Here is a 13,139-nt window from a genome sequence, read left to right as displayed (position 1 = left end):
ATGAAGTGAGGGGACTGACATATTAGAGATTATGAGCATCTCCCTCAAGAATGCTCTAGTAAGTTGAAGTAGTTGATTGATAAGGATATTCATGGCTAAATGAGGTTGTTTTGCCCATATTTCTTTCGAATATTACTTTAGTCTTGTTGGTGATTGTAAGAGGTTTCTATAATCTTTTATGGATGAGGTATATACCCTTTGGGTGTAATGATGACTTCTTTAGATTATTTTTTATTGCTTTGATTAAGAAAAAAACATTTTCTATTTTTGTACTATAAATCAATTTCCATTGTAACATAATTATTTTTATTAATTAAAAATTACTTAATAATAATTCATATTTTTTATGAAATATTTTTTTGTGATAATTACACTATTTACTTCCAATAGACTATGAATACAAATATTTAAAGAAATTACAACTATATTTATAATAATACTTTAAATATTTTAAATTTTACTATAAACCATACTAATCACATACTACTTATATATTAAAAAGACATATTTTAGAGAACCTAAATATATTAAATTGTAGAAAAATCTCACTAAATAAATTTATCTCATAATTAATACAAAATGTATTTTTAAATAATGGCACTAATATCTATATAGACTAATTGGAATATGTCTCTATCGAAAAGTCTACTAAAGAACAAAGTTTATAGAATGGAATTCAAATGTAACCCTAGAGTTGGAGCGTGTCATTGAAAAATGATGTTGACAAATGGATGCTATACTCTTTTGCATTTGGTATGGTCCACATCCCAATACACCCACATTTGATCCCACATTTTCTTTGGCATATCTTGAAAATATACCTAATTGAGAATGAAACCATTAATATACAAATTGAAAATTAAAAAATAAAAATAAAAATTTATAATTCTCACCACAAATTACCACCAATTATACATGAGAATGAGTAATATCTTAGCACATATAATATGAATTATCCATTGCACATCATTGAATAGAACTTACTCACAATGATAATAAGAAGTCTTTTGAAGCAATGTTATAATTGCAATTATATTTATTGACAATCAAAACTTTATCAAAAATAGAGAAATTGTTTATAATATTTTTTTAATATTAGAAATAAGGAGATCAAAATTACAAGAGACCATCAGAGGCCAAGCCTCACACCATCAAAATGAAGTATATACAACGAAACAACAGAACAAACAAAGGCGACTACATATGCTCGAAACTAACAGATTCAACCATATAATTGTCTCTTTATAATATTTTTTAGAATAAAAACTTTAGGTAAGTTATATGTATATTATTTATTATCATTATTGTATTTTTCATTTTTTTTTTAATTCACTTTTACTTTTAAGATTTATCTTCTTTACTAATTATTTTTCTTACATATTATGTTAGTCTATTATTTTTTAAAATTATCTTATTATTTTGTGTTAGGTTATATTATAAGGTATTAGTATCTTGTTTGATGTGTTGCCTATCCATCTTTTCTCTAAATTAATTTGTCTTTGTCTATTTGTAATCTTTTTTTTTGTTTTTATAGCTCTTGATAATAGATGGTAAAGTTTCATTCCATACAAATATTGTTTTTGCAATCTAATATAAAAATTGCATGTACTCAATATTTATAGATTGGGAGAATTTAGTATATCTAAAAAAATTAAGAAGACTAAATAAATGAGCTATATAGAAATTGATAAGATTAAAATAAAAAATAAAAAGTAGTAACAAATAATATATTTGGCAAGGATAAGATAATATAATGATATTAATGTTTATAAAAGATTACCATTGGTTTATAATATAGAAAAGTTATAAATTGAAAAGGAATCAAGCATGCAATATCTAATTTCAAAGAGAATATAACAAGTATAATAAAGAGATAAAAAAAAAAGTCCTTTAATATCTCATATGTTTCATTATATTTAAATATATGATACTTATAATCAATCTTGAAGAAGAAAATAAAGTAGTAAAACTAATCAATCTTTCGAATATAAAGCAATGGAGAATAAAAGTATTAACATGAGCATCTAAAGAAAAATGATCTCCAATTTTAATCTCCATCGAACAAAAATGCTATATATATAGTTGATGAAGGAGCGTATATTGTGTTAAGTATATAGTTGATGAAGGAGCGTAGATGAAGAAGAAGTTTTACTCCAAATGAGTTCAAAATCAAGTAATACATGCTAAGATAGAATACACGAGAAAAACAAAATAGAATAGAAGAGTCTTGCAAATTTAGATTCAATGGAAATAAGATAAGAAAGTGGTACTCTAAGAAGAATGTTGGAGAATACTTTCTTAATTTATGTCCGATTAAAAGCCTTCCAAGAAGTGAGGTGTAATTTAGGATGATTTAAAGTGAGAAAATTTATGAAATTAAGTCTTTTAAAAAATAATCATATTAAAGTAGAAAAAATAATTTGTTAAAAAATGAAATTGTTAGTTTATGGAAGAGACAAATTTGAAATTATTAATTCTTATTAAAAAAATAATAACAAACTAATTTGATCTTTTAATAAGGGTGGCCTTCTTAATAAACATAAAAAATTAAGTTTGTAATGAAAAATATTTTTCTTAGAGAATTATTAAAAATATATTTTACAATACTTGTTGTATTCAATGTTATTTTTAGATTAGATAGTTTAGAAGTATTTTACATCAACGTTTTCCATCATATTCTAAGATGCATCATGAGAATGATAGAGAGCTAAAGAAAATAAAAAATGACTAGTAGTAGAATGAAACCAAACTAAAAAGAGAGGGGAGAGGTGATCCATAATTCTAGACAAAGGGCTTAAGGCATAATGAATTAATCTAATAAATTAAAGAAACAATTAAAACGAAAGACAAAAGTATATCTAAATCAACAACATTAGCAATTCCATAAATAATGAGACTAACCAAACATAATCATCTTTGAAGAGTTCTAATTGGTGAAGCTAACCAAATACTAATCATCTTTGAAGAGTTCTTGTTTGTATTCCCAGTTCTATGTTACAAAACTTAACTAGGTTGAAGAGAATTTTTTAGCAAGGAAAAAAAACAGTAATCTATTGCAAGAAAGCGGGAAAAGTGTTATTTAGAAATCAGATATGGTTGGGATAGACCTAGGTTTGCATAAGAATAAGTAAATTGCAATGACTAAACGAAAACAAAATTTATGTTAGTATAAATATTATGCATAAATGAAAGATATAAATACCTTGTAAATCAGGTCTTCGGCCAAAGTGCACATCTTCTGGGTTTAACAAAAGATTTGCAGTGAATCCACTCTCCTCCAAAGATGCCATTTCCCTTGTTTCTCTATTCATCACTTTAATAGTCTTGAATTTCCACCATGCCAACACTAGTACTGCAATAGCTATTCCTTTTGTCAATGCTGGGAAAATAAACAGACTCCTGGCCCATTGAGGGTATTTTTTGTATGAGTTATGGTCCTTGGGATATACAAAGAGAGCGTTGAAGAAGCCAAGGAGTAGGAGTACTGCAACAAATGATGTTATTGTCAATGTTGCTCTACACAAGTTGCTTTCAGTTCCAAGAAGAAGAGGAAGTCTTGATTGCTTTGCCTCAAAATGCACTGTCTTCAACTCACTGGCTTGTGTTGGAGTTGCATAATCAGATTTGGGAGGATGACCTTCTTGTGTAACAAATGCCTCAACCTTCAAAAAATCATCTATGGGCAAGTCTAACTGGTGTAGCAATGAAGGTGAGATGAGGTTTAACATGGATAGATCTTCTGACTTCTTGACAATAAGTATTAAAAGTACTTTTGGAATAGAATGCTTGTGGATTTTCCGCCACATAATTTCTTGCAGTATGCTTATGAATGGAGTCATTCCACTCCCTCCAGCAATCAGGATTAGATTATCATATCTGTATTGACAATAATCGAGATCTAAGTTAGTAGATTTATACAATATATGAGACTCTATGTGTGCTGTTTTTGGACTATACAGCGTGAGTTTTAATTCTGAATGTTTTTCTATCATATGGCTGGTTTTTTACATCAACATTTTCAATCTCATTCTGTGGTTTGATCTATCATCAGGATGAATGATAGGAAACAATATAACTGAGTGATCACTTACTTACATTGTTCTCTATTGTTCATCCTGATGATAGATCAGGAGTATGATCCAAAATCTTGATGAAAAAAAGATCTATACAATCGAATTCAGAAATATTCAGAATTAAACTATGAATTGTGGAAATTTACTCTCTTCCAATATGAGTATTGTTTGTATCAATTTTTAAGATCACATTTTATGATCCATCATTCCACTTCCTCCAGCAATCAGGATTAAATTATCATATCTGTATTGACAATAATTGAGATCAAAGTTAGTAGAGTTATACAATATATGAGATTCTATGCGTGCTTTTTTTGGACTATACAGCGTGAGTTTTAATTCTGAACGTTTTTCTATTATATGGCTGGTTTTTTACATCAAAATTTTCAATCTCATTCTGTGGTTCGATTTATCATCAGATGAATGATAGAGAATGATATAACTGACTGATCACTTACTTATATTGTTCTTTATCGTTCATCCTGATGATAGATCAGGAGTGCGATCCAAAACCTTGATGTAAAAAACAGCTATGAATTATGGAAATTTACTCTCTCCCAATATGAGTATTGTGTGTATCAATTTTTAAGATCGCATTTTATGATCCATCATCAAGATAATAGAACAAAATATATATATATATATCAATTTTATACGCTTACTCTTGTCTATTTAGGACTGCAACATTAACCATTTTTTTTCTTTTACTCTCTTTCTAGGGATAATACATCAGAGAAGGTAATCTGATGCACGATGATACTCACACAATTGAATTCAAAAATAGCATACATAGAATAACCCAGATTCTAATTGATTTCAGAGAAGAAAATCATGATTAAGAAAATCAAACCACACTTGTAACTAATTTGAGACCCAAAAAACAAAGTGTGGAGAAATTTCAGTGCTGCAACAAACAAAACCAGTACCCCCAAGCAAGTTAATCTTAAATGAAAACACTAATTGAACAAGTAAGTACATTTTTACGGGTCAGGAAATCTATTTACACAATGTATGAGACTGTATGTATGCTGTTTTTGGATGTGACAGTATGGGTATTTTTTGTATCAATGTTCTAGATTACAAGTTCATGATCCATCATCAAAATGATAGAACTAAAAGAAAAAAAAATGTTACTTTTGCACCTTTACTCTTGTCTATTTAGAACTACAACACTAACCATTTTTCTGATAATAGATCATAGAAACTAATAGAATGCTAACTAACGCTTACAAAATTGAAATTCAAAATTAACATACATACAATAACAACACACATTTTAATTGATAAAAGTTGAAGAGAAAGTACCTTAAAAAGTAGTTAGAGTCCGGGCCATAGGGACCTTCAATGGCTGCCAAGAGACTAATGGAGCTGCTTTTCAAAAGGTGTGCATCATAAATTAAATTGTAGAGTTGTTGGGTCCACTCTCCTTGGCACTTGATCAGAACTGTAATGCGGTCTTCATGTAAACTTGGGCTAGATGTTATTGAAAATGGGTGCGATTGAAGACGGGATATCATAGGAACTCTCAGAAATATCACACTTGTTGAACTGTATTTCAAACCTTGCAAAAACAAAATTGATGGTTACCACTACGTAACAATTTGATCTCAATCTTTTGTTTTTTTTTTATTGTATTCCTATTTATATGGTTCATTTTGTGGATAGTTCTTACATTGAGTCTAATCAATGTCAAAACCCAGAGTTTTATTGTCGCTAAACAATTTTATATCAATCAATTCGATTTGATTTTTTTGACAGAGGATATTATATTTACCTGGGTGTTTTGGCAGAGTGAGCTCAATTGATTTGCAAGGTAATATCCTGGCTGAGAGAACTTTTACAGTTACTCTCGATTGAATAAACCTCAAAAATCTGTCAAGAAGGAAGAGAAAAATACCAGCCAATATTGTGCAAAAATGCCTATCGTCAATATGCATAAGAAAAAAAATGATGAAGATAATGTAGAGATGGTGAGTGAAATAGAACAGCTCGAAGAATTTTCGCCTTATTGGTTGAATTGAGGTCGTCCACATAATCAACCCTGAAAAAAATGTTATCACCCCGGCAAGATTGACACGCCCTGTTCTATCCCATCTTGATAACTGGAGAACAAACAGAGATTTAATCAAAGAAAGCAAGATATAGTTTTTGTATAACAAGATAGTTAAACAAATCCTGATTATTTTATATCAAATCTGGACTCCCAGAAGATAAAAAATCTTCATCTTATAGACATTAAACTCAGGACAGATCAGATTCTTAGAACAGGATAACTGAAAACTCTATGCCAACTTATGGGAGTTTATACTTATTCTCAAAACTCAATGTCAACTTATGGTCAAAGTTAAAATATAAGAAACTCAAGTTAAATCAATACCATCTGAATATTGAAGAAATATGAGGCCACTGTGTGTGAATTTTAAGAATGGACTTTCCTGGGTCTTTACAATAGTATTATTTAGATAGAAAGGTAACTTAAGTCTTATGAGCAAGGACTGCAAGAGATATGAGGTCAATGTCTAGGAGTTCTGAGAACTAACTGTTTTTTTTCAATCATAAAATTATGTATAATATTTTAATCTAGATAGAAAGGTACCTTTAAGATCTATAAAAAATAATTGGGAGAATTAAGATCAAAATGTGTGAATTCTAAAAGCTTAACTTTTCTGCCTCCATCTTTTTTGATTATGTATAATATTATAATTTAGACATAAAGGTTAACTTCAAGATCTCTCAAGAATGATTGAGAGGGATATGAAGTCAACATGTGTCCACTGTAAAAATATAACTTTTCTCAATCTACTTTTTTCTAATGTATAATATTATAATTAGACAAAAAATAACTTTAAGATTAATAAAGAATAATTCAGAAAAATATAAGACCAACACATTTGAATATTAAGAATATAATTTTTCCTGTCCTATTTTTTAATATATATATATATAATATTATTGTATAGACAAAAAGATAACTAATTACAAGAATACAACATCTACAAGAAATGATATATAATAATAATAAATATACCTCTATTTGAAGGCGATTCCTACTTCCCCAGACTATGGTGAAACACAATGAATGTAATGTGAAGATGATCATCATTAAGTTAGCTATCCACACATGATATTTGACAGATATTTCAAAATGGATGCCAATTAACTGAAGCAAAGCCAGGCCTCGTGACACGGGCAAGAAAAGCAAAGCTAAGCATAATGTTCCAGTGAAGCCTAGTCTCACCCCAACCCTCTCCAACTGATATTGCCATCTGAAAGTTTTGAAGCAACATAAAATTCATTATAAACAAGAAAGTACCCAAAACCAAACTATAGAATGAAAATTCAATAAACACCAACTAAGAAAGTAAAGGCCTAATGCATTACTTGTGATGATTGCCTGATTTCAAGATCATTTTTGCAGTTATTCTGCTGAAATCATCACGAATATAAGTGTACAACGTCCATGCCAAAAGGCCCAAGAACATAAGCACGGAAAATAGTTCTGCTATGGATAAAGTTCCCAATTGTCCTCGAATCAGGACTGGATAAGAGAGTATATTAACTCTACCCTTTCTCTGGGCTCTGCAATTGATCAAGAAAACAATGAATTACAATTTAACTCTTTTAAACAAGAAAACAGTATCTCTTTGAACAATAACTTTGTCGGTGGAATTGATCAAGAAAACAATAACTCTTTAAACATGTACAATATGGCATAAAGAATTACAACTTACTGGCCCATGTTTCCATCCTTATGGAAGTGCAGATATACAGCACCTATTGCTGCTAAGAGCACTAAAGGAAAAGAATATAGGAAAATATCCGGACCTGCAAAATAAAGAACCTTATTGTCAGGCATACACAATAAGGTCAATCAAATAATGGATCATCTCGATAGGTAATCTCGATAGGTAATGGCCAAAGTCTGTTTATAGGTAATGGGTTGAAATCTAGATTAATTATTATTATGTGTTAAGCTCTATTAGACTTGAATACCATCATACATACAATCATATAATTTCTTTTCTTGAACTCTTTAAGATCTTAGTAGGATCACAGAATGTGATCGAAAAGCTTGATGCTGAAAAATCTCACATAATCGAAATCTAAAACAACAATAACAATCTCATGGATCTTAAAAATCTGCTAACACTATTCCTCCTATGGACCAACATCTAAGCATCTCATTATAAACGTCTACAGAGTAGAATTTGTATGAGTTTACTTCTTTGAAGTGGAATGAAAGACAAATTCTTGTTTTTGAACTTGTCTTTTGTATGATTATATCAGACATGTACCTATGAAATTTTAAATGAATGCAAACAACAGCGCTGGAATCTATGTATCATTGTATACAGACATTTTGATTGTTCGAAGTACCAATTTCACTAATAGGAGATCAAAAGTAATCTCATCTTAGTTCTATCTCATACACAGCATTCTAGAAATATTAACTACATGAGAAATGAGTTTTCAAGATTCACTAGAGTTATGTTACAATTATCTTTTGGTTCAAACTAAAGTAGTTCTTATCAAATTTTTTTTGGATTTAATTGAATGTTTTTAGCATTAACTTTTCATCTATCATTGGATTCTATTATTATTCTTGCACTCTTTCTTTCTAATGATGGATCATAGAATGTGATTGGAAATATTGATGATAAAAATGAACACAATCGAATCCAGAAATAAATTGATATTCACTAATAGCTTGAGAAAATCATTAAAACAGTACTCTCAAATATTGAATTAAAAACATACCTGCTCTACCAAACGCGGGTGTGCTGGCTTCCTTTTCCAAATGAAGCCATGACTTCTTCCACAATTTGGTAGGCTTCAAAATCCAGATTGAAACCCATCCTAAGAATATAATCAACATAAGAACCTTCATAGCCAAGCAACTTCCTTTAACCATTGCATCCCTTCTCGCCATGGCTGCCCAAAAAAGATCTCAAAAGAAAAGGAACATCAAAATTATTTTCTCACCTCAGGCATGAAGTTTAAAAGGTTAAATTATATCAATAGAAATTGAACAAAAGTATTTATGACATGTGAATGAGGTGTGAAATTATCAATAATTGTTTGACAATTATATTTGAATTAGATGATATTATAAATTAATGTTCATTTTCACTTAGTGTTCAATCACTGAATTATTCAATTTTCCAACAAAATCAACAGAATCTCTCTGTGCTTTTGTGGTCCTACGGTGGCAAGATAAGGAAGATATAGACCAGAGAAGTTGGGTACAATTGATTATAGCCATTGTCAACAAAGTTAATCCAAGATGATGGGTACAGTGAACAAGAATATTCTCATTCTTGCCTACAGAAAAGAAGTTGCTCCATGAATGTCACAGTGCATCACTGCATTATATTTTATTGAATGGAGACTCTAGTGCTCTGGGATTCCGCACCCAAAATGTTTAACTTTTGATGGAAAAGAATGACCCACAAAGCACTAAGCTACACTGAGATGACCCATGGAAGGATTATGCACAAGTAAAAGTACTGGCAAGTTTTCTGTCCTTTTGTATGTTAGATATTTTTGGAAGGTTGACAATATGTACGAAGAAGGCATCCTTCACTTTTATCAATCTGTCTCTGTATCCTACCGAGGAGAATCTTGTTAAAACGTCTGGTATGATTCATATAATGTCAGGTAAAGTGTGTTTTTCAAAAGTCTAATGCTAGTAAGGCTTTGAAATGGTTAAACTAGGAGTCTGTCTCAGAACTCGCCTAGGTGTTGGGGGAAATTGTCTCGGACTTTCTAACAAATGTTGAGTTTTGGTAGAAGTGGTAAAACTATTCTTGTTAATGGGCTCAAGTCCTCTTTATGGTTCTATTAAAAAAATTGAGGCCTAATTAAAATAGGAGCTTTTATTTTTAAATTTTCTTAATGTCACTCTTTTGCTTTGTATTAAGTCAGATGTAGATCTATAAAATCTTGAGCTTCTATTTTTGTGGAAGAGGAGATTTTATGGAAAAAAAGACTAGTTTTTTAATATTAAAGCACCTAAAGCATGGGTTCTTAAGAACAAAACAAGGGAAAACTCCTTAACACTACACAACTAATTACATATTAACCAACAAAATCACAGCCCCAACATATAATATAAAAAATAGATTCCGAAAAAACCTACTTAATCAATACTTAACTCACTTAACTCTAATAATTTCCATAGCATTATCCATCAGCCACCCAACCCACATCAACAGAAACAAAATACACTATACCAAAGGCCTAGTTTTTTGTCTTATCCTTCTCTGGCCTTGAAAGGAGAATCTTTGTCCATCTTGGAGTCTCCTCCTTGAGCCAACATTCTCCTTTTCCTAGTGAAGAAGTTGGAACCAAGTTGTTGCTGCATGCATAATTTCACAACAAAAGCTGTTAGAGTGTTGAAGCTCTCATCTAGGGATGCAAAATGGACATGCAAGAGTCAATATCCCCCCTGACCTTGTCCATGGTACTCTCTCCATATCCTGGTAACAACACACTTGCCCTTAGGCATCTAAGTATCCTAGATTTGCAATACATTTGGGTTATACAAAACCTTTTCTTTACCCAAACAAAGGAATTGTTATTCTATTATTTGGAATGAAGGTTTCATGGAAAAAATAAATTGTTATTTTATTATTTAGAATTGTTTTAAATAAAATAGAAGTTTCTTATTAATACTTGCAATAGCTTATACTTTTTGAATTTGATACAGTGATTAAATTTTTTGTTTCTACGGGTTCAAATTAATCATTTTTACAATTTTTTAGAAAATATTTTATTTTAAAACTAATACTTGTTTTTTATTAAGCTATTGTGATTCATATTTGTTTAATAATTTTTTGAATATAAGTACATTGATTTAGATTTTTATATTTTAATATAGTATTTTCTTATATTATAATTTTTGTTGTTAAAAAAATAATAACAAAATAATGTTATTTATATTATATTATTGTTTAAGAAATATTATTTTATATTATTATTATTATGAAAATATTACTATTTTCATATTATAATTTATTTATAATATATCAATAATTATGTTTATTACTATTTTTTTTAACATACTAAAGGCAAGTACTAAGTCACTATGTGACACTTGTTTCTTATATTTGTTTAAGAATGTTATCTCTCATTTGAATTTAGATTTTGGTGAAATATAATTTTGAAGGAAAAACTTATTTTTAACATGTTTCTTGTATAATTTAAAAAGCGATTTCATTTCTATTTTTTAGTCAGCTCCCTTCCATGTGACCTACTCTAACTCAGTGGGTGATATTAATTTGTATTATTTGTCAATAGGCATATACCACTATAATGTGTTTTTGTAAACTAGTTATTAATAAAACTCATTTGAAACAACTAAAATTTTGTATTTTTAAAAAAAGTTTTAAAATATTTTTTCTAATGTAACATGTCAAAATTTTTTTAAAAAATGGTTAAAATTATTTAGAAATGAGGTATTATACACGATTTTTACGAATCCACTACTAACAATTTAATAATTCACAATTTAAATGCTAGGTCCCTTTAAATAAATTTAAAAAAAATTGTGTACCTTCTAAAATTACATAATTTAATTAGATGAAAAGTTAAAAGTATATTTTAATATTTAGATCTTTTAATTTTTTTTCTTTAACACTTTAATCTTTTTTTTTTTGGGTATATAGTTAAAATGTCATTTTTCCATTAAGTACATTTTCCTCATATTCAAGACTGGATCATTAATTTCCATTAAATTATATATATGTCTTTAAAAAAAAAAGATTATTTAAAAAAAAAAAATCCCATACTACAAGTTTAAATTAGTTTATTTGTAAATTTAAATTATCTTTTCTCTATATTTACATTTATGTTTATCATAACATTTAATATATTAACTATGTCATTAATTTTATAATGTTTATAATATTTGTGAATTATTGTCAAAAAAATTGATATCAAGTATTATTATTAGGTCAAGAGGTGTTCTATACATCACAACACAAATGTCCAGCACGAGAATATGCCAAAATAGATTCTCCATCAATAAAAAAGAAATGGGAATAGTCACAAACTTCTAAATTAAATATTAACTAGCTTATATATATATATATAATAAGCCGAGAGATATCCTTCTCGTGCACTGAGTGATATTATGAAAATAGGCACCTCGAGAAGGATATCTCTCGGCTTATATATATATATATATATATATATATATATATATATATATATATGTATATATACATATATATATATATATATACATATATATATATATATATACATATATATATACATATATACATATATATATACATATATACATATATATATATATATATACATATATATATACATATATATATACATATATATATATATATATATATATATATATATATATATATATATAAGCTAGTAGCACTCGTGATGCAAATTGAAACACATTATTTTTAAAATTATAATTTATTATAGTTAGTATATTATGAAAATTTTTAAATAATAAATTTTTAATATTATTATTATTTAGTAATTTACAAAGATAAATAATAAATATTATATATAATATTTTATGGTACATTATAGATTTTATATGCTCACTTCAAAAATATTCTTAATGAAATAGATTCCCTTTGAAAAAATAAATAAATCACCAGCTATATAATCATTAATACAATCAATTTTATTTTTTATTGAACTAATTAGAATTAAACTTTGGATTGGAATTAGAGTTTTCATTTGATTTTTTTTTAAAAATTACTCATTTATATATTATTTAAACTTATCTATTTACATATTTTTTAGAAATTACACATTTTCATACTTTTAAAAATTACACATTTACACAGTTTTAAAAATTATTCTCTTTCTCTCTACCTAATCACTCTCCCCTTCTACATTGTCTCTTTCTACCTCATACTGTCTTACATTTCTCCCTTTGTCCCATTTCCACTCCTACTTACCATATCCTCTCCTCCTCTCACCATCTATTCCTCTTGATTATTATATAGCCCTAGCCCATGTCTCTCAAAATCTAAGCTCTCTCTCTCTCTCTCTCTCTCTCTCTCTCCCCCCCCCCCCTCT

At 28.4% G+C, this 13,139-nt stretch overlaps 1 protein-coding gene across 2 annotated transcripts; it reads right to left on the bottom strand.

Annotated features, from left to right (window-relative positions):
* Positions 1–569: 569 nt before the first annotated feature.
* On the bottom strand, positions 570–9,532 carry LOC149580407 (putative ferric reduction oxidase 1). Of its 2 annotated transcripts, XM_089813687.1 has the most exons (9): positions 9,305–9,532; positions 8,832–9,005; positions 7,805–7,898; positions 7,455–7,652; positions 7,102–7,339; positions 5,848–6,175; positions 5,379–5,634; positions 3,203–3,876; positions 570–821 (listed from the first exon to the last, which is right to left on the bottom strand). In XM_089813687.1, the coding sequence occupies exons 2-9, from the start codon at positions 9,001–9,003 to the stop codon at positions 649–651; spliced, it is 2,133 nt and encodes a 710-aa protein (XP_089669813.1). In that variant the 5' UTR covers positions 9,004–9,005; positions 9,305–9,532; the 3' UTR covers positions 570–648. The 2 variants fall into 2 exon arrangements, with proteins under 2 accessions (XP_089669813.1, XP_089669805.1); XM_089813679.1 differs by lacking the exon at positions 9,305–9,532 and having other exon boundaries at positions 8,832–9,080.
* Between the last annotated feature and the right edge of the window lie 3,607 nt (positions 9,533–13,139).

The sequence above is a fragment of the Cupressus sempervirens genome, chromosome 1, assembly GCF_028749045.1.
Source record: "Cupressus sempervirens isolate cs-2001-9-10 chromosome 1, ASM2874904v1, whole genome shotgun sequence".
NCBI classification, from domain to species: Eukaryota; Viridiplantae; Streptophyta; class Pinopsida; order Cupressales; family Cupressaceae; genus Cupressus; species Cupressus sempervirens.
This window is presented reverse-complemented; position numbering and strand designations above follow the sequence as displayed.

Bases quoted from the DNA above. Each gene is read 5' to 3' on its own strand.
- LOC149580407 (XM_089813687.1), bottom strand. From the start codon at position 9,003: ATGGCGAGAAGGGATGCAATGGTTAAAGGAAGTTGCTTGGCTATGAAG. The intron at 7,653-7,804 runs GTAAGTTGTAAT...GATCAATTGCAG, and splicing joins AAGGATGGAAACATGGGCCA to AGCCCAGAGAAAGGGTAGAG. The intron at 3,877-5,378 runs GTACTTTCTCTT...TTGTCAATACAG, and splicing joins GACTCTAACTACTTTTTAAG to ATATGATAATCTAATCCTGA.